Source organism: Cervus canadensis, chromosome 33 (genome assembly GCF_019320065.1).
Source record: "Cervus canadensis isolate Bull #8, Minnesota chromosome 33, ASM1932006v1, whole genome shotgun sequence".
Classification (NCBI taxonomy): domain Eukaryota; kingdom Metazoa; phylum Chordata; class Mammalia; order Artiodactyla; family Cervidae; genus Cervus; species Cervus canadensis.
This window is the reverse complement of record NC_057418.1, coordinates 33,386,350-33,409,709: the sequence shown is the minus strand read 5'-3', so window position 1 is coordinate 33,409,709 and position 23,360 is coordinate 33,386,350. Positions and strand designations below refer to the sequence as shown.

At 39.1% G+C, this 23,360-nt stretch overlaps 1 protein-coding gene across 8 annotated transcripts in view; it reads right to left on the bottom strand.

Moving 5' to 3' along the window:
• QKI (QKI, KH domain containing RNA binding) overlaps window positions 1-22,844 on the bottom strand; it is a 142,175-nt gene extending 119,331 nt beyond the window's left edge. For 5 of the 8 annotated variants that reach the window (XR_006267214.1, XM_043457066.1, XM_043457067.1 and 2 more), the window contains exon 1: window positions 22,515-22,808. Coding sequence is in view for 7 of the 8 variants with exons in the window: in XM_043457066.1 (XP_043313001.1) it covers window positions 22,515-22,656 (142 nt within the window). In the remaining variant the exon portion in view is untranslated. Of the gene's footprint in view, window positions 1-22,514 lie in introns of all 8 variants that reach the window. The other 3 variants (XM_043457071.1, XM_043457072.1, XM_043457070.1) reach the window with 3 other exon arrangements.
• Between the last annotated feature and the right edge of the window lie 516 nt (window positions 22,845-23,360).

Genomic DNA, 23,360 nt, shown 5'->3' with positions numbered 1-23,360 from the left:
AGGGACTCTCAAGAGTCTTCTCCAACACCATAGTTCAAAAGCATCAATTTTTCGACGCTCAGCTTTCTTCACAGTCCAACTCTCACAACACTCTTTAAAAAAGGTGTTTGCTCCAGGATCCGACTTGTTTAGGTTTAACCACTTCTCAGGAGCTTTAAGATTATTTTAACATCAAATGAATAATTTGAGGGAAGGAATTTGAGACATTCTAGCTTGTAATATATCTTTATGTAACTACAACTTAATACCTTAAAATAGTCATCTACACAAAAACAAACAACACAACACAAAAGGATCACATCTTACACTGTCATCTTGATATTGCAAAATTACTGTGAACACTCCCCTTATTTTTGAATTTTGAGCTAATTCAGTGAAAAGATTTTTCAAACACATAATTCTGAAATCCATCTGGAACTCATAACCTCAGATGCTTCAGGTGTTTCAGACTCTGACATAGACCATCTTGAACTAAGTCGCGGCTACCTTTATCACAGTAATAAATAATCTTGAACTAAACTGTGACTACCTTTATCACAATAATAGATTTATATGTGAATGGAAGCACAGCAGTAAAACAAACAAAAGTCTTTTTAAAAAATAAACCACCATCAATGTCTATGGAAACTGAATTCAATATCAGCTTATAAATAATTATACTCAACCTACTACAAATAGTACAGTTTCAAAAAAGTACTGTATGTATACAGGTGTGTACGCACATAAATACACATGTGGGCAAATACATACACAGTGCTTATATATCATTAGCTACATATGTTATATACATACACTATATCTATATACAAATATTCTATGTACAAAAAATACTTTTGAAATATATCAACATACATATTATATATGTATACAAGTTATATATAGTCCACATACCTTATTCTAACTTTATCCTGTATGTTAAGTGCGTGAAACTTTAGAGTTTTTTTCTGAAACTGAAAATACAGTTTTCCATATACTAATTTACTGGATCAGGAGGATCAGAGTTAAAGTAATTCTACTTCTCTCACAAACATACAGCACAAAGAATAGTATCTTTAGGGTCTATCACAATTTACTTCCACCAAATAAACCAAAAGATCAAGCATACACCACAGATAAGAGAAGAGAGAAGGTGATTTATTTTAAACTTTGCAAAACTTCAGAGATGGTTAAACACTTAAACACTACCATCTTCAACATTCATGGAAGCTTACTTCTCATATGGATGTTATTACAATCAATCTACCACTAAAGTAATTTAAATGAAACTACGTCCAATGGCAAAGATACACTTGCTGGTACTTGTTTTAAAACGAAAAAACAATACTCCTATTTCTTGCTTTCTTACCCTCAGTCTCATCTGCACAACTTTAATAAGCTGTTTCCTAAAAACAATTATTTCTAAGACTTTTTTCTTCCTTCTATTCTTGCTCTATCAAAAAATATTAAATTTCTGTGTTTACTTAAAAAGTAAACACTTCTGTAATTCTATACCTAAAGAGAACACACTGAAAAGACTACCGTGAGGGGGCACTCTCCGCCCCCTTCTGATGTCTGTGTCAGAAGCTTCTCTGTCCCTCTGCATACTTTAATAAAACTCTGCTACACACACACACAGAGAACACAGACTCACTACAGCTATACTCTTATGATATAATGTACCATACTATCCAGAAAACAAAATCTATCAGAACAGGGTTGTTTAACCAAGCAAAATTTGATAACCTCCCAGAGGTAATTCTTATTTCCCTCTGGAACCCAGTGATTACTGTAAGTATATTAAGAAAGATTTTTATATTTTCCAGTGGCCTTTTACATTCTAAACATTTACCATCCTCCGACAGCCCTCACTCTCCAATAGTACAAATAATTCTCTAAATTTGGACACATATCTGTTAACAAATATGTGTACCATGCGAGGGAGGCACACCTCAAAATACATGCAACAATAAAGCCTAGGTTCAAGGTTAAATACTCTAAATACTGCAGGTTGGCTCAAGGGTTAAGCTATTCCTAAGAAATGACAATCATTAATTACTTAAAAAATGACAAAGTCCAGATTTCCCATAACAGAAATTCTACCATTCTGTGCTTAAATTTTATAATACAAGCTGTTTAAATATAAAATAGTAAAGACTGACAGTTTATATGACAGACATTCTATCAATTCAATGTTACTTATGTGCTTAGTTGCTCAGTCATGGCCGACTCTTCGCGACCCCTTGGACTGCAGCCCTTCAGGCTCCTCTGTCCATGGGGATTCTCCAGGCAAGAATACTGGACTGAGTTCCTATGCCCTTCTCCAGGGGATCTTCCCAACCCAGGTCTCCCACATTGCAGGCAAATTCTTTACTGACTGAGCCATCAGGGAAGCCCAATGTTACTTATAAACTCAGATTATTCTTCATCCTTTAAGATTGTACTCCATCATATAAATGGCAGAAATATGAATTACATGGCATATGACAGTAAGTGCGGTATGTGGATTTCAATTCATTACGGTGACCAATGTGCAGGCTTTCTTGGTGGCTCAGACTGTAAAGCATCTGCCTGCAATGCAGAAGACCTGGGTTCGATCCCGGGGTTGGTAAGATCCCCTGGAGAAAGAAATGGCAACCCACTCCAGTATTCTCGCCTGGAAAATCCCATGGACGAATCCCATGGACCAGAAAACTGGTGGGCTACAGTCCATGGGGTCTCAAAGAGTCAGACACAACTGAGCAACTTCACTTTCTTACCAATGTGCTGATATATATACAAAAATGTGTTAAAGGCTTTATGTATAAAGCATAAGCAACTTCAAACCAACCATCTCTGACTCTTAAACAGAACACTCAAGTGTCATTCATCTGAACTAAACAGACCAAGCAAAATATCCTGTGATTCCTATGTTCTCCTCAATGTCGAAATGGGTGGATAAATTTAAAGCCTGTTCTCTCAAGAGTTGCTTTATAGGCAATTTTCTCCCAGTATCAAGGTCTGCAATTTCCATTTGGCTGCCAGTCTGCGATTAAATTCATCACCTTTATTATAAAAATGTGCTTTATTCCATGGCCTGCTGCACAAGAACTGTAAGGAAAACATTTTTCACTGCTAACAGCAAATTGATCCTAAGGCAACCACCACAGCCCCGTAGACACTAGCCCCCTCAACCTGGTGCAGAAGCCTGTCACTCACGAAGGACCCGAAACAGCTGTGTAACCCACAAAGACGAGATTCTACAGAAGTGCCTTGGCTTCAGTTTTTAAGATAAAATGCAACCAATTTCCTAACTTTCACAATCAATGTTATTGCAAATCAATTAACCACGAAAGTCAATACAACAGAATATTTTCAAATTCCAATACACAAGACAAAATGGTATTTTAAGTGTTGGATAATTAAATATCCATCTTTACCCTATCATTTAAAAGTTCATGGTTTGTATTGCAGTTTAACTTTCACTATCTGGGCAAATAACCAATGGTCAAAGATAATTATAAGATATATCTGTTTATAGAACACTTCTATCGAACTTTACCTTCTTAATAAGTCACAACATAAACTTCAAAGGAAAAAAAGAAATAAAAATGTTTCCAAAATAATGGCATTACAATTACTCACCATGTCATATTTAGGACAACAATTTTTAAATATTATCTATAAAATTAGCATTTACAAACTTGGCCTGTACACCAAAAGTTCGGAAATCACTTATTTTCAAGTTAATTTGACAGCATTCATTTTAGAATTTACAGGGAAAAAAGAGAACTCAATTTCATATTAAGTGAAGCTTGTAGTAAGAGAAATTATCAGATCATACTTTCAGATCAGACTTTCCAGGTGGCTCGGTGGTGGAGACATAACTGCATCTGCCAATGTAGGAGATGTAAGAGACCCGGTTCAATCCCTGGGTCAGAAAGATCCCCTGGAGGAGGGCATGGCAACCCACTCCAGTATTCTTGCCTGGAGAATCCCATGGACAGAGGAGCCTGGTGGGCTATAGTCCATGGGGTCACAGTGAGTTGGACAGGACTGAGCGAATTAGCACACACGCATGCACAATGTGAACGGAGAAAACATTTTCATTTTCCTGCTAGGAAATGTGGTCCCTTCCCACCCTAACCTGTGCACACCTTTGCCTCAGCAGCTGAAGCGCTGTGCTGTACTTCTCAGTTCATTTCTTATCTCCATTCCATTAGATGTCTCCTTAAAAAGTGGACTATGCCTTATTCATATTTGTATCTCCAGCAAAGTACTAGATTTTTTTTAAAGCATACTGAAAACTAAATTATAGCAGGAGTCAACCTAAGTTTTCCTAAAACCACACAGATCACAATCCACTAAATTTACAGTATTAGTCAAAACCAGTACTTTTTAAATGGAATAGAACACAAAAATACTACATTATACCATAGGTAATAAAAATTACTACTTCATGAAGCTTTCATTTCAGTTATTATATAAATATATATGTATGCGTACGTAACAAAATATGTCTCTTTTTAGGAAACATTTAAAAATTTAAGGTATATACCTTTTCTGATTCATATTTATACCATTTGTTCTGGTTCACTTTTATACTGTCAGGATATATATACTTGCTATTCAACAAATAATGTTAACAATCAAAAGAGACTCAATGTACAAAATGAAAGATTTTAACTTCTCACACCCCCTACCACTCTGTAAAATAAAAAAAAACTGACCCTTGAACAGAGAGATGAATAATCCAGTATTAACTTATGTTGGCCCTCTGCATCCAGCTTCTCCACAACTGTGGATTCAATCACCCATGGACTTTGCCATACTGTAGTATTTACTGTTGAAAAATGTCCACGTGAATGTCCCGTGGAATTCACAACTGCATTGCTCAAGGGAAAATTGTACATTTTCCTATAACCTAAACACAAGCCTGGGATTTTCTAAGTCAGATCTTACTTTCACCTTCCTTCATTACCAGCATTCTCTAACTCATCCATTTATCCATCCCTCTACTCTCTTACCCTTTAGGTCTTTAACTTAAGACAGTTTCTTATAGACACCTCTGTCAACCTGTACAAAACATCAGTGCAAACGCACCTAAGTATTAGTATAGCAATGACAGAGAATCTGAACTGAATATTCAGAACATACCACATGACTTTCTCACTTTCCCTTATCTCTATCTTGGACTTTATCACATTGTTCAAAAGACACATGATCTATAATGAAAGGCGGGGGACACAGCAAGTGGGAATAACTTTAACAAGTGACTTTAAAAGATCTGTACAAAATACGGACAGTGAAAGTTCTTATGCAAATACACACTGAACTGTTCCTAGACCTAGATTCAGCCTGCAAGAAAATGCTGAAGGAGACTACAACAAACCTAGGAGAACCTTCTGACTTAACATCAGTTTAATGACAATATCACTGTGTGTGTGAGATGCTTAGCTTTACTCTTTAGAGGAAAAGCTAAAACACGGTAGGCAGATATTTCAAGTAATGAAATAAAATTTAAAATAATTAAGACCACTCACATCAGAAGGGAGTCACCTAATGCAAATTATCAATCCTGATATAATTCTCCAAGGAGGGGATCAGGCCCAAAAGTACCTTCTGGCCAGTAATATAACATAACATAACTTAGATTACTTCTGCCACAAGAGCCAAATGAGCTATCACTTCTGAAACCAGGAGTTTCTAATCTGTCAAATATATTCATATCCTTTGTAAATGAAATGCATTTACATACTATACAATGAAAGGATGGAACTGTGATCTCTAATATTCATTTCAGCTTTAAAATCTGAATTATACTGTTTTTCTTTGAACAAGGACAAAACTTTAATAAAAATCCTTCAGGCCTTCAAAGTGAAATCCAACCCTTGTATTTCCCCCTTTTGAAAGGCTGCTGCAAACTATAAATGTCATCAAAAAGTCATTTTATAAGACTGAGCAACTACTGAAACAACAGAGAGCTACCATCTTATATGCACAGATTAAAACTGAAGTCCCAGAAAACACTCAACAGGTTACTGATTTACAGACCTCAAAAAACTATTACATCACTGCATGTCAATATTCATTAAATAATCCAAATATTTTTCTTTTCAAAATGTAACACTTCTTCACCTTAAAATTCAGTAGTTCCCAAATTTAAAAATTTTACACTTGAGCCAGTCATATATTAGTACACCAACATATTTCTATATGCATATCTATTTCAAAACATGTTTTACTCTGTTGTTTTCTGTTTTTACTTTCAGGACTTTAGTTTTTTTAAATAGCAAATCTACATTGTTACTTAAGTAACATACATTGATTCAAATAAAATTCACTATTGAAACCCTCTGTCTCAGTTGTTATATAAAGCCAGAAAGGACATTTTTCTTGCTTCAAGATGGAATCTGAAATAGTCCCAAACTAAATGAAGTTTAACTGTCTTTTCAAAGGGTACTTTGATCTGACTTGAACCAGCATTCTCATTCAAAATCAAGATTCCCAAACAATTATTATATAAATTTTTCTCTCTCCAGATACACAGGTCTTTATAATCCTCTTTCTAGTAATTCCCATAATATATCCTCAGACCATTTGTTCCAAGAAGGAAAAAAAAGCATTCTTTTACCCAATTTCAGAAAATTCTTGGTTGCAAGTCCTGTATAATGTATCAACACATACTGAATGCACAAAAGAATATGTAGTACTTCTTTGACTACAGAACCCTTCTATTCTCAGACCATCTGAAGCCAGCATTACCAGAAACAGACCTCAAAAATACTTTCCTAAAGCCTCTTACAAACCACAATTAAATTAGCATATCTTCCATCTCTCCCCTCCAACATGAGAGTGCAATCTCTCAAGCCATTAGAGCCAAAGCAGACAGAGAAGACAATGAAAACCAGACATAAGGGAAGACCCGTACCACACAGGCAGACCAAAAGAGGCTAGCAATTCACCTTTACTACACAGCGGAAACTCACCATTCTAGAAGCACACATTCACTAACCCAGACGCCCTTCTCCTCGCTGCAGCTAAACCCAAAACAAGAACCAACAGACACACACACACAGAAACGAAAAAGCATCGTAATAAAGGGGTAAGTAAATCCAAATGATACAGAACAAAAAGCCAAAGCAGGTATTCAGATTAAAAAAAGAAGTGGCAAAAAACCACAGAAGAACACACAAGAGAAGACTTCTACACATGGGCATCACCAGATGGTCAATACTGAATTCAGACTGATTGTATTCTTTCTAGCCAAAGATGGAGCAGCTCTATACAGTCAGCAAAAACAAGACCGTGAGCTGACTGTGGCTCAGATCATGAACTCCTTATTGCCAAATTCACACTGAAATTGAAGAAAGTAGGGAAAACCACTAAACCATTCAGATATGACCTAAATCAAATCCCTTACGATTACATAGTGGAAGTGAGAAATAGATTCAAGGGACTAGATCTGATAGACATAGAGTGCCTGAAGAACTATGGACGGAGGTTCGTGACATTGTACAGGAGGCAGGGATCAAGACCATCCCCAAGAAAAAGAAATGCAAAAAGGCAAAATGGTTGTCTGAGGAGGCCTTACAAAAAAATAGTTATGAAAAGAAGAGAAGCAAAAAGCAAAGGAGAAAAGGAAAAATATACCTATTTGAATTCAGAGTTCCAAAGAATAGCAAGGAGAGATTAAGAAAGCCTTCCTCAGTGATCAATGCAAAAAAATAAAGGAAAACAATAGAATGGGAAAGACTAGAGATCTCTTCAAGAAAATCAGAAATACCAAGGGAACATTTCATGCAAAGATGGGCACACTAAAGGACAGAAATTGTATGGACCTAACAGAAGCAAGAGATATTAAGAGGTGGCAACAATACACAGAACTCTACAAAAAAAAAATCTTCATGACCCAGATAACGACAAGAGTGTGATCACTCACCTAGAGCCAGACATCCTGGAAAGCGAAGTCAAGCGGGCCTCAGGAAGCATCACTGCAAACAAAGCTAGTGGATGTGATGGAATTCCAGCTGAGCTATTTCAAATCCTGAAAGATGATGCTGTGAAAGTGCTGCACTCAATATGCCAGCAAATTTGGAAAACTCAGCAGTGGCCACAGGACTGGAAAAGGTCAGTTTTCATTCCAATCCAAAAGAAAGGCAATGTCAAAGAATGTTCAAACTACCACACAATTGCACTCATCTCACACGCTAGCAAAGTGAAGCTCAAAATTCTCCAAGCCAGACTACAATAGTACATGAACTGTGAACTTCCAGATGTTCAAGCTGGATTTAGAAAAGGCAGACGAACCTGAGATCAAATTGACAACATCCGATGGATCATTGAAGAAGCAACCAAGTTCCAGAAAAACATCTATTTCTGCTTTATTGACCATGCCAAAGCCTTTGACTGTGTGGATCACAACAAACTGTGGAAGATTCTTAAAGAGATGGGAATACCAGACCACCTGACCTGACTCCTGAGAAATCTGTATCCAAGTCAAGAAACAACAGTTATAACTGGACATGAAACAACAGACTGGTTCCAAATTGGGAAAGGAGTACCTCAAGGCTATATATTGTCACCCTGCTTATTTAACTTCTATGCAGAGTGCATCATGCAAACTGCCGGACTGGATGAAGCACAAGCTAGAATCAAGATTGCTGGGAAAAATATCAGTAAACTCAGATATGCAGATGACAACACCCTTAGGACAGAAAGTGAAGAAGAACTAAAGAGCCTCTTGATGAAAGTGAAAGATGAGAGTGAAAAACCTGGCTTGAAACTCAACATTCAGAAAACTAAGATCATGGCATCCAGTCCCATCACTTCATGGTAAACAGATGGGCAAACAGTGGAAACAGTGGCAGACTTTATTTTTTGGGGCTCCAAAATCACTGCAGATGGCGACTGCTCCTTGGAAGAACAGTTATGACCAACCTAGACAGCATATTAAAAATGAGAGACATTACTTTGCCAACAAAGGTCCATCTAGTCAAAGCTATGGTTTTTCCAGTAGTCACGTATGGATGTGAGAGTTGGGACTATTAAGAAAGCTGAGCGCCAAAGAATTAATGCTTTTGCTGTGGTGTCGGAGAAGACTTTTGAGAGTGCCTTGGACTGCGAGGAGATCAAACCAGTCAATCCTGAAGGAAATCAGTCCTGAATAGTCACTGGAAGGACTGATGCTGAAGCTGAAACTCCAATACTTTGGCAACTTGATGCGAACAACTGACTCCTTAGAAAAGACTCTGATGCTGGGAAAGATTGAAGGCAGAAGAAGGGGACGACAGAGGATGAGATGGTTGGATGGCATCACCGACTCAAAGGATGTGAGTCTGAGTAAACTCCAGGAGTTGGTGATGGACAGGGAGGCCTGGCGTGCTGCAGTCCATGGGGTCGCAAAGAGTAGGACACAACTGAGCGACTGAACTGACTGACCTACCCTACTACTCAAACAACTTGAAGGTATGGAATGAATCTGAAGCTTTGTTGTATTTTTCCTAAGATGCCACACATAGTATGCATTCAAATATTTGCAAATAGAATAAAAACTTCAAATAAACATGTCATTAAAAGCTACTATGTGAAATATGCAACTGAGATTACTCAAAAATTGCATGTCACATAATAGCAATCACTTCCTACTGGAATGCAGCATAAAACACTGCTTTCCAAGTACCACCTTACAAAAATAAGAGAGTTACAACACTTAGTAACCTAAGGCTTCTTAAACATTAAGTATTAAACTTCTGAAACCACTGATATATCACCATGCAAGCTTCCTGAAAGCACAATGATATGTACGATAGTGAAGTTAATAAATTATAATATACCTCTATAAGATGAACTGTTACCATAAAAACTATATTGTTAAATGATATAAAATGGCAGGGGAAAATGCTCATGACATAATTTATTTCAAAAAATAATAATTCACATTAAGGCTCAAAGACAGCATGCTAGGATACTTCTCTGCCTTCACAGCACCATCTTTCCAAGGATTCAGGGACCACAGAGCACCTTACTGTAAAGGTGAATTAAGGTTTGCATTTTCAGGAATTCGCTAGTGGTCCAATGGTTAGGACTCAGCGCACTCATTCCCAGAGGCCAGGTTCAATTCCCGGTAGGGTAACTAAAACCCAGCAAGCCATGCCACAAGGCCAAAAAAAAAAGTTTGCATCTTCAATTCTCTACATTTCAGGAATAACAAAAAAAAGAGCAAAAGTCTGGGGTGGCGGGGGAGTAAAATGCAAGCCATTATCCACTCTACAAAGGCACCACAGTAGACCTCTTCTTCCTGGTCCTCCAAATATTAACAAAGAATACATATCCATCCTTCTCTCATGGCTGAGTTCAACTTCAAGTAATGGAAGGAAAAATGGTATTTTACAACTGACTTGGCAATTAAAAAAAAAAAAAAAAGCTCAGTATAACAACTAGAAACATATAATTCAAATGCAGTAACTAATAATAAAACACATACTTCCACAAATCAAAAAGTTTCTAAGGAACTTAAAATTGCAAGCCATTTTCAAAGCAAAATATATAATACTCACCCAACCAAAAAAAAGCTGATAAGGAATGCTATAAACGATAATAAAGTGAGACAAAATTACCTTTTACTGCTGATAATTTTTATTACTATAATAAAACTACAATCTCCAAAAGAACTTTCTCTTTATACAACATATAATAGTAAACTACGGCACACATTTTTTTTCATACCTAGATTAATAAACAGAAATCAACTGCCTGGTAAAGATTTTAGAATTACAAAGGTAATATACAAACAATACGTTTAAACAGACTTGACACAGTCCCTTTCCAAAACAAACCAAAACCATTCAGACAACGAAACTGTAAAGGCAGAAAATATTTCAGAATATTGCTGTAGTCAATCCAATATCCTAGACCATTCATATTTTATATAGTCAACATAGTAACATATGGTCTCCTAAAAAAACCCTTTAAAGAAATATCACAACTGATTTAAGTACTACCCCCAAATTAAATTCAGCAACTAATATTTGTCACATTTCTCAGCGACAACTCTTCTCTTACAATTTAAGGAAGCAAAATTTCCTATTCTGGCAAGAGAGTTATCTCTCAACACATTTTAATCACTAAACACTGTCTTTTGTGTACTAATATCTCCATCTGCTGGAACAGAACTTCCTTACTACCAAAGTTCTTAAGGACAAAAACTCTGCAGTAGAGATTTTGCAACTACTTAAAAATAAAATTTAATACTTAATTTCTACCTCGGGATTTTTTTTTCCTCTAACTCATAGGACCTTAAAAGCTTAGACCTATCCTTATTCTTTTACCAACATGATTCAGAAAAGTTCACTAAATTAAAACACTTTGCCTGCTACGTTCTCTTCTCTCTCTATCCTTAGGATTAAGATACAAAGCAGTAGCCTGAACAGCACAATCTTTTTCCTTTTAGGTTATCTTAAAGTTCTCTATCTCTCTGGAACATATCTCCATAAATACACACATAAATACACTCACTAACCCCTGATTATAAAATATATTCTCCTATAATTTCTGCTGGACATGGGGTAAAAACTAACAGAAACAGTCAGTAAAACAGTGAAAGAACTTAGCTAATAAATGACAACATCAAAAGTTAAAAAACAAGATTTGGTAGAAAAAAATACTTACTACAAATTGAATAAAGCCAAAGAAAGAAAGAAGAAAATTATATCAAATGGAAGAATAAGAGATCACTGGCTGTATCTATAATTTGTAACATGTCTAAAATATATTTAAAATGTTTAAATATATTCAGTAGTTGTACAATTATTAGCAATATTATTTTCAAAGTATGTTTTTTATATTGTAGCATAAAGTAAATAGGAAATTCTGTCAATGTCAGAAACCACATTATTTTGGTGTTGGCAGAAAAAGACACAATTATAAAATTAAATAAATGTTAAAATTAAATTGAAAGTAGAAACATGAACTCATTAACTGTCGAGCTCTGTTCACAGAAAATGGCCAATGGCTTGGAAGTAACCTCACCCTGACACCAACCAATACACTCAGACTAAATTCACATCTCTAATACCATTTCCAGTAAAAAAAAAAAAAAAAAAACACCTTGCAGAAAGGGTTAATTCTAGCTGTGGGGCAAGGGAGTGTGGGGCATCAAACTGTTCCAGAAAGCAAGCAAGATTTTCAAAAGACACAAAAGCCAGTTAAGATTATCACAGGCCAAAACTGTGACAACTTGAACATCAAAAAGAATATTAATTACAGTGGGTTTATTAAGATTCTTGAGCCCTTAATAATTATCATGAAACACAGAAAAAATTCATTAGTCATCTCTTGAGCTAGCTAGCAAACCAACACTTTACTCTGACAACCAACCAACACTTAATAAGAACTAATCCTTCAGTAAGAATCTATCTAACTCTTCCACTGGGAACATATTCCAGGCTCCCTGACGGCAGAACCAAAGCTGGGTTCCCGGGGGAAGGGACACCATGGTATTATACTTGGACCTGTCCATCTTCAGATCGGAATTCCAAAGTAACAGATACGGAAGGCATAAAGAACAAGCTCAGTAACAAGAAAGTTACATCAGTGTCATAAAAAAAAAAGACTGAGACGGTTCTAGATTTAAGGTTTGAAGCTCTAACAATCAGATTCACTGAGTGATTCTGAGTCAGATTCTGATTTCCACAAGCCAGTTCAGTTATAAAGAATATTCTGGAGATAAAAGGAGATCTGAGGGGCTTCTCTGGTGGCTCAGCAGTAAATAATCTGCCTGCAGTGCCCAAGACGCAGGCAAGGCAGGAGATGGGGTTTGATCCCTGAATTGGGAAGTTCCCCTGGAGAAGGAAATGGCAACCCATTGCAGTATTCTTGCCTGGGAGATCCCATGAACAGGGCGTTTGGCAGGCTACACAGTCCATGGGGTTGCAAAGAGTCTGACAGGATCAAAGCAACTTGGCACACAAGGGGATCTGAATACAGATTGCTTATTACATGAATTGTAGGATTAATCCATTTTGTTCAGTGTGAATTTACTATGTAGAAAACTTGTTAGTTTTTAAAGAGATATATAAATATTTAGAGATAGAATGCCAAAATCTCTAATTTACCTTAAATAAATTAAAGTGTGGGCTTCCCTGGTGGCTCAGACAATAAAGAATCTGCCCTGCAATGCAGGGGTTCAGTCCCTGGGTTGGGAACATCCCCAGAGAAGAAAAGGGCAACCCACTCCAGCATTCTTGCCTGGGAAATGCCACAGACAGAGAAGCCTGGCAGGCTACAGTCTATAGGGTGGCAAAGAGTTGGACACAAGTGAGCGACTAACACATATATATACACACACACACACACCCAAAGTAAAATGGATGATAAACAGTCGAGTTCCCAGAAAGTATTCACTGTACTTGATGAAACACATATATTTAACAGTATTAGGTAAGTACAGCTGAAACAAAATTTTTCAGTCAAACTATGTCAAAAATTCCCAAGATTCCCCAAACCAAGAGTTTCTTCAATTCTCTTTAATTCACACAGAAATGAAAGTTCAATTCTAAGTAACCAAAAACTGTACTGAGAGGCAAAAACATGAGCCCCATGTGTTCTCAATACTTTAATATGAATACAGTAACTTACAGGTAAAGAAAAAAATAATTTGCATGTATGTTTATTTACAGTTAAAACACCATTTTAAAAAACTCTAAAAAGTTAAAATCTAAAACACAGAAAAATCAAAAAATATTTTTTATTAAATATTTGGAGACAATATAAGAATCCTTCCAAATTCCCTACTGTCTTAATTCTCCACAGTTTCCAAAGTCTACTTCCTTAACCTATTTGTTCTATACACTCTTGCTAGTTTATCTTCAGAGATTTCATCATGGCATCCTGATACAACCCACATCATCAATGGTTCCTTACAAGACTGAGTAAAACCTTAACACTGACCCAGCGTTCAGAGCCCATCACGATACAGCTGCAAACTGGTTTTCTGGCTCTGCTCGGCTCTTCCTTCTCACCGCTTCTCTACATGCATCTGTCATCTCAACTAACCTCCTCGAAACACACTTTTATGAAAGTCCTTCAATCTCCCATCACTACTGTTTTGATACTACCTTACTTTTCCCTTCTGCTGAACATCCCTTACCCTCCCATTCACCTCATTAAAGACCAACTAATAATACCATTCACCTATTAATACCAAATCAAGTTCCACTTCTTAAAAAATCCTTATTAGACACTTCAGCATAAAGTGACTTCTGAACTTCCAGAATGCTAGAAATGATTCTCAACACAAAAACTAGCTGATATTCAGTTGGATAATTGACCCTTCTTTTTGTCTTCTTTTCTCATTCATCTGGTTGCCCATCCTATGAAAAAACCACCTGGAAATGCTGACGGAGGTTAGATGATGCCGCCTTATAGCCTAAGAAACTCTTCTGCATATATTCTCCATCCTCAGAGTATTTTGATTTGAAGTTACCAGTGTAGCTGGTAATTCCATTTAGAAACTAAGGTTCAGAAAGGTTACAGATCTTGTCCAACATCACCAAACTAACCAGTTAGCTGTAAAGTCATGAACAGGTCCCAGGTCTATTAGCTAAAGAACTGTTACTACTTTGCAACATCTCATTAGCATATGGACAGAAACACAAATTTTCATGTTTATGCTGGCACACGTGTGTACACAGACCCACACACAGTCAACACCTGAATACCTGTTCTAACAATGGGCACATCACTGCAACAATGGTGGCAGCAGCAGCAACACTAATGAAGAATTATGGGCAGTCAATTTCAGAGTAACTTATATGATCTTGGTTTGAAATTTTTATTTCTTCTAACCAATTCTATTAGAGTTGACACATTACTGTTAACACAGCAAGTGACGGTGGTTTATACTCAATTCTTTTGCACCTACTCAAAACAAACAGTGCAAGCTCCAGATGTGGGCCTCGGGACTAGGATGCAGGGGCTACCTAGTGCAGCTCTATTTCCATGGGATTTACTATCATCCATCTTTTAGCTGTCATTAGAGTTGCCTACCTATGCTTGTAACCACCCTATGCTAACCTAAAACTGATACAAGTCTGTATATTCCTGATATGAATCGCCCAACAATAGTAAACTTTGACACAAGTTTCTTCTTGAGTAGTTTTCAAAAATAGGAATTTACAGTAATAAAGAGAGTAAAAACAATACTCAATATTCACTAGATTTATTTGCACCATGTTATTTTAAGAGCTAAAGCTCTATCCTTCGGTTACTAATCAGTTTAAGTGAATGAGTTGAAATTCTCTAAAAATGTGTTTACTTTTTTATTATTAGCCCTTTAATTATCATAAAGATCTACCATTGAATAATATATGTGTGTGAATTCTGGCTCCGAAACGATGACCAGCATTTTGCTGAAGCCCAACATATCACAGAATCAGGAAAACCCTCTTCTGTTTTTTTTCCCCGTCATGTCCACAATCCGAGGCAACAGGAGAAGTTCTTCTCTGCTCCATGTCGGCAGTAGTGTGGTCAACCCGCAGACCACCCACCGTGCTGTGATCTGCACCAGTCACAAGTCTCCCTAACTCGGTCTCTGCACCTGTGAAACGAAGACCTCATCCCCCAACTCACAGTCCCTGGTAGCTCTGAAATTCCATGATCTTCTGGCATCACTTCAGCACGCCTTACACTCAACTACATCTAAGAAGAAATGTTTCACATTTCTCCCAGTTTTTTCCACATATAAGTCTCTTCAAATACTCTTTGTAAATGAATTTTCAGACCTTGTAAAATATTATGACACTGAGTTAATGGAAAAGTTTCAAGTAAAAATTACATAAAAGTTTGCTTTTTACCAGCGCTTTCTTTTTAATGTAATAATTACATGTATGTTACGTATTTTTCCTCCAAGAATCTGCAAAGGACCAGGTGATCATGCCCCATCTTTACAACTCGTCCTGCACTAAAGTCAAAAGCAAGATATTTAATATCCACTCCCTTTTCCACTGTTGATATATAATCATTTCAGTCCTGAGGCCAGACAGATTTTTACTTTGAAAAACTTCCTTACTCTGAACTTCACCATTGCAGCACCCATGCGCAAGGATTTCAAGGCCAGCTCACATCCACTGCAGGGCTCCCTTTATACACACGCAGGCTTGTACACATGCAAACACATACACCCCTTCCTTAGAACCACGGCCGCAGAGCACAGGGCCGCTTCATGGACTTAACTGTACTTTCATGTTTTTCTGAGACTTCAACCTCCCTGAAAAGCATCCAAATTGATAAATTCTGCTTTAACACAAGTAATGTGATAGAAATGCTAAATGTAAATTGAATCATTTCACCAACCTCAAAACTTCGTTTAATAAAATGTGTAGGTTAGAATCAATATATGAAACAACAGTATGAATATAAACACAATTCTGTTTATTTTATTAGACTTGACAGGATTGCTAGGTTTTCAAATGAGTTTCTGCTTCAGGAAACTGAGAAAATGTTGAGAATATTAAGTACAGTCATCACCTTGTTAATTACAAGAATTTTGGATAAATCACTTAACTTCAACAAGCTATGTATTTGTTAAACTCTGGACACATTTACTTTAAACACTGTTACGGATAAAGCAGAGAAGTAGACTCCTTTTAAGAGAATTAAATTTCAGTTAACTGAAATTTTCAATTTATCAGTCTTCTAAGTAATGACACTTTCAACTTAGCTTCAATAAACACCTGTGTCTTAAAAACTGCTATTTGTGTTAAATTACTGTAACAGCCACATATGTTTACACTCAGCTTTCCTCTAAACTAAAACCATTCAAATAGTCCTTATTTACCCTTAGCACATCAAAGCAGCGCTTAGGAAGAAGAAATCTTTCATATTCACTGTGCTTTGCACAGAGTACAAGACATACATATCTGCTGAATGTTGCCTTTATAGGTAACTGACTAGGGGAAGGTTCACCTATGTAATTCCATAAATTCCAAAACTTGCACAAGCTGAGATGAACACTGACAGATCTTTTCTGCCTATGGACTGATACACTTTGTATAAGACTGGCTAGAAACTACTGCTTAAATAAAGCAATTTTATCTTCCTAATTCTCATTCATACCAATGGTAGTAAAATAAAATTAAGCTCCTTGAGGGCAAGTACTGCAAAAAATATTATAAGATTTCTAAAAAATACCATTTTTAAAAAAATATGTGTACCTTTTTTTCCTAATTACCCAAAACCATCTGCTTAATCCCGTATTTTAGAGAAACTAGAAATGAACACATTTTAGAGAAACTAGAAATGAAAAAAGAATTTAATTTTTTTCTTGAATTAATTCTATTAATTCAACAAATGTCTGAGATCGCACAGAAGTATGACTTCTTCACATGGGCCCATGCACTGACCCCTTCCCGTTGACCCTAAAATACATCCTTACATATCTAACAATAGCTGACATGTAAGTAACAGAAAATTGCTCAGTGGGCTCCAACTTTTAAATAATCAAAAACTAAAACTTAACAATAGCATAGCACTTCCAACATCTCCAACAGAATAAGGCCAAGTTTTACTTATAACTGCACCATTATAAATCAAAGTATATTAACAGCATTGAATTCCCAAGTAAATTAAAATGCGGTTCCAGTCAGATTATAAAAAGTTACCTTTATAATCACACTGATGTAATTCTCTTAATACCAAAAAAAAAAAAAAAGTCAAAAAACAAAACAAAACCTTATACAGGTCTCAAAAAAGGAGCACCTGAATCATGCTCAGGAAAGGGAAGGAGGGTTCACTTCATGTCTTTTGTTGCAGGCATTTATTTCCCTTAAGAAGGAAGCCAAAAACCATTTGTTCTTACGAAAAATGGATGCATTTCAACTTCAGGATTGTGACTAGTAGGGGGAAAACAACAGGAATAAGATGTGTACGAAGCATGAACTTGTTTTCATTTGATATGCTCAAAGCCATTTAAGAAAAGGTGCTCACACCAAACACACTGGCAAATGTGATTAGCAGAGACCTATTTTATTAACTCAAGTACATTACAGCCTTGAGAGTAAAGATTTACTACAAAACCATGTAAACTGTGGATAAAGTTAAGAAAAAGAAATCACCTGCATCATAGTATGTACAAGCATTTTACATACACACTCTTGTCTACAGAGAAGTTAAGCTTCAAAGTATTGAATAAATGACCCATGATACAAATTATCATTTCCATTATTACCTTATTATAGCTGCTGACACCTTCTGGGTGAGGAGAAAAAAGGATAATGGAAAAAACTGATTATGAAAACTAGCTACCTTCTCATTACTAGTAATGCAAAGGTTTGTGCATACAAAAACACAACCTTTGCTCCTAAAGAACAGATTACTTCAACTTAAACTCAGTTTGTTACAGATATTGATTATTGTCAACAATGCTTCTTCGGCAGTGGCAGCGGGGGGTGGGGGGGGACCAACTATAATATAAACTTATATAACAAAATTCCTCTCAATACAAAAAAAATAACCATGTAATTTCTAAACTCAGCAAGATTTCTCAAAAAAAAAAAAATGAACTGTAGGAAAACTAAAATATGATATAGTCAACAATGAATGCATAATGAATGGAAACAAACATTTAATATTGGAAAATGTTTAACTAGCAAAGCAAATTTTAATTTATTTTTTTGCCCTCATTTTCAAGGGAGAGGAAACAGGGAGAAAAAATAAATTGAGGTCAAAAAGAAAATTTACATCTCTCCCTCACCCCCAACCCCAAAAAAAGATAACGAAAAAGTGAACACAAATTTTTCAGATCACTAACGTGGACTCTAATATGTTTGCTCTTTCTGAGCCATGCACTACTTTTTCAGTTATTCACAATAAAAAGATTTAGACTAGTCTTCCTCAAAAACTATACCATATAGTCACAATTTTCATATCTGCCTAAAAATGAACACTCAATCTAATTTTAATATCTCTAGATTTCCATTTCCCCCTATTTGGGATTTTTAAGCAGAGTGATTTTATTTTTATTTTTATGCTGTCTCAATTCTAAACTGCAATACTTTATTAAAACAGAACTTACATTCAAATACTGTTCCTGCTTAAGTTTCATTTTCAAGACAAACGAAGGTTTCCCAAAAAAACAAACAAACAAAAAAAAAAAACACCTATTCTTTCTCATGGATAGTCCCAGGCTGGTTCAGTGGAAAACTTCTCTTTAAAGGAAGAGCAGTTTAACACTTTAAAACCTCAGTCAAACCTATCTGTGATCGTCTCTATCTCAATGGAAGACCAAGTATCAGAATTATCAACTGATGGTATGTCTTTTATGAGACTGGTCCAACCCAGAATTCATTCAACAACCTAAAAAAGCAACCATGCTAAATAAAGTTACTTCAGAGAAAAATCTGACATCCCCTCTCCTGCCCCCCCCACACACAAAAAAAACAGTAAACAAAAAAAGACTGTTCACAATCCACAGTCAAAATATAATCTAAAGGTTAACCTGGCATAAAATTAAAATGCTTACTCTAAAGCATTTAAGTTTTAATCAACCAAACGAAATCTAGAACACAGAAATCCCCAATGTGTAACTGGCCAAATAAATATTCTCAAACTGACCAGGAAATTTTTTTAAAGCTTACTTTTGAAAAATATGTCAAAATAAAATTGCTACTCATTTAAAACTTACAATTATCAGAAGATACAACTACTATCAGTAAGTACAATATCTTCACTAATCACTGAAATAAAATTTAGTTTTAACTAAATTTAAAAAGAATTCTTCAGCCAAGCATATGGACAAAGGAAATTATAATTCCTAACCACAAACAAGTAGATTAATTTGTTTTGGACAATGATAGGCCACAAAGGAGTAAAGGACAACTTGCCAAATTTGAGAATCAAATCACCCAGCACAGATAAAAACGTGATGAACTTCAGAAACCAATATTTTTCTTAAGTCAAGTTAAGTTTATAATAAGGCTAACAATTACAGGAAGCAGCTTATTCCACACTAAGGAATAACCCCTTTTCCTCCCTGTTTGTACTGGTCTGATAAAAAACAATCAAACTTCCTAGTCATTATGCTGTCCCTTTTTAAACATCCTAGCTACTATACAGGAGCAATCTTTATGCTGGGGAGTTGAAAAGGCTAAAACTCAATAGAAACTGAGACAGAGATGAAGTACACCATAATAAAAATAAAAAATACATATTACTTAGACTGTTTCCTCCTCAACCAGTGGTTTACAACATTTAAAACTCAAAACGATTACTATTTCCAAAGAGAGAAACGAACAAACAAACCTTTGTTAGAAATAATGGACATAATTGGAATTCTAGATTTAGAAGATCAAAAATTACTACGCCAAAGGTTAGAACCAACTGCAATTACCATTTAGAGATTTCAGGCCAACATAACAGTACAAATGAGAAATCTTTCAAAACTAGTCAGAGAAACTCAATTTACTTCAAATAGTACAAATGAGGAGAAAACATTTCCAAACTTTTTATAACTCCTATGCTGTCTCACTGAATCCAACATTTTAATTCAGACGCAACTTTAACCCTAATATAATCAAAGCCTATTTTCATTCTAATGACTATAAAAGATTTCTTCTATACAACTACGCTTAAAGAAAAAGCTCAAAGTTTTTACGAATACCACTAAAACTTTAAATGCATCAAAACGTGCCAAGAAAAAATAGCGTTATTACTTCCATAGCGCATGTGGAATTCATGAAATCACATGAAATGTAATAAAATTGTTCCGAAGTGTCTTCAAATATATATACGGACACAAAATGACAAAAGGACCTATGATTTAAGTTTCAACTAAATTTAATATAGGTCAGGTAACTGAGAATGTTACACATTTTGCTCCAAACATCTCTTAAGCTTAAAAAAATATAACTGGCGCCCCTTAGCGCCCACAATTGGAAATACTCAATTTAAGAGTTCCAGCAATTTTTTTTTTTTTGACATTCCAGAAAGTTTTCGGCCTCCACAATCTTTCAAATGCCAACACAAATAGGAAAAGCAGAACCCCTTAAAGGCACAGCTCAAGTTTTCCCCGGAACAATTTGATATGAACTGATTTGCTGTTTCAACTATGGGAGGAAAAAAAGCTCATCTCAATGAAATCTATCTACTACTGTATGTTTAACATATAAGCACACACACACAAAAAACAGTACGCAGTAATATCCAACAGTTTCTACTTTTCGAGTTGTTTCTGAGACTTTCATGGTAACCAAAGCTCCTGGGATGCTTCTTCAACCTCCTTTTATCACGCAGATATTTCCGGTCTTTTGTTCTTGCGTGACATTCCAACTCCCCAACCTTCAGATCCCTTTCTCCCAGATCTGTTGTAAAAATCTCTCAAAATCCTTACGAAAAATCTACAATCCAATGTTCATCGCTATGCAGCAGTTTTCCGTTTTCTTCAAACAGTCCTCCCGGAGATGCTTCTAAGCAAGAAAAAAAAGAAGAAACTCCACGCTACTCGATTTTCAAAAATGACCCCCTTCGTAGTGGTCGCCTTTCCCCTGGCGGCCACGGAAACGACCCCGGACAGGGACGCTCCGGCCCGGCCGCGCCGGCGAACCTCAGTCGAGCCCTCTCCGAGTCGGCCGGAAAGAACGTCCTCGGCGGTCCTCGCTCCTCGCAGCTCTCCGCCGACGAAGCTCTGCTGCAAACTTTTGCTCGCTTCGTCTTCGCCCTCTCGGGCGCCTCGGCTTCCTGTCCTACACACCGAGGCGGCCGCGGCCCTGGGGGAAAGCTCTCCGCCCAAGTTCTCTCCAAGTCGGACGCCGCCCGCACGCGTCCTCGCGGTATTTCGCCTTCACCCCCCCCGAAAGTGAACTTAAAACTCCCCGACGGGGCTCGCTTCCCCAAACAAAAGGACAGAAAAGTGCTTTCCGCTGTCATTTTGTCCTCGCCTTCGGCTACGGCGGCTGTACTTTCGGTCGGCTCTGGGATGCCTTTCAATTCACCCAGCCCCACGCTCCTCGGTCCCCTCGAGTATTTACAAGCTGCGCAAACTTCCAAAAACAAAAGCACAAGCCCCACTCGGGGAACCGCCAGGACCTCTGTTGGGGGGTGGGGGGGTGGCCCCTCCGGGAACGGCCCCGAGGCCGGTGTCCTTCAGGCGCCCGCGAGGCGGGCGAGGCCGGGCTGCTCCCCGGGAGGCCCGCGGAGCTCGGGGCCGTCGCGGAGCTCGAGGCCGGGCCGGGAGCCGGCAACCCCGCAGCCTCCACAGGCGCACCCGCCGGGGCGCCAGCGACGCTAGGCCGGGCCGGGGTGAGGGAGCCCGGGGTGGGGGTGGGGGGGGGAAGCGTCCCACCCGCGGGTCCCGCCCGAGCCCCGGCCCGCCCGTCCCGCGCCCCCCGGCCTCGGCGCCGCCTCCGTGCGCCCCGCCCGGGCCTCGCCGACCCCGGGCGCACGGTCCCCCGCCGGCGGCCGCGCGACCTTCCCGCCCTCCCCACACTCCGGCGGGCGTCGGGTCCCGGGGAGAGGGGCCGCCGCCCGGGCGCGGGCCGCAATGGGCCGGGCCGGGCAGGACTCACCTTCGTCCAGCAGCCGCTCGAGGTGGTTGAAGATCCCGCAGAAGTTGGGCAGGCTGCTCATGAGCTTCTTGTCGTTCATCAGCTGCATCAGGTAATCTGGGGTGGGCTTCGGCTTCTCCTTCGTTTCCATTTCCCCCACCATATTCCAGGCTCCGCAGCTCACTCCGCCCGCCGCCGCCGCCGCCGCCGGAGAGGGAGGGAGGGGCGGGGAGCCCCGGCCGCCGGCCGCTCGGGACTCGGCGTCCCGCTCCGCTCCGCTCCCGCGCCGGGCGCCCGGGCGGCCGGACCGCGCGCTCGCCGCGCTCTCCCCGCCCCCGCAGGCACTTTCCGCCCGCGGCCCGACGCGCTCCCGGCCCGCCGCCGCCGCCGCTCCTCGGCCGCCGGCTCGGCGCGTCCCTCACGAGGCCGGCGGGCGGGAGGCGGGTCTCCGCGGGCCGAGTGCGGGCGCGGGGCCGCTCGGCGCCGGACGAGGAGGAGCCGGGCCGCCGCTCGCCCGCCCGCTCGCCCGCTCTCTAGCTCGCTCGGCTGGTCGCGCCCGCTCGGCCGCCGCCGCCGCCTCTGCCGCGGGCTCGGGGTCTCTCTGGGCTGGTCCCCGCCGCGGCCGCCTCTCCGCTGCCGCTGCCGCCGCGCTCTGACTCCGCTCCTCCTCTTCCTCCTCCTCCTCGCCGCCTCCTCCTCCTCACTCACTTGGCGGCGGAGTTCGCCTCAGTTCAGGCGGCGCTGCCAGCGGCGGCGGCGGCGGCGGCGGCGGCGCGGGGGGAGGGGCGGCGGCGCGGGGAGGGCCGGGGGCGGGCGGCGGGCGGGGCCGCGCAGGGCGGCCGTTAGCGGGGCCCGGCCGGCGCGCTC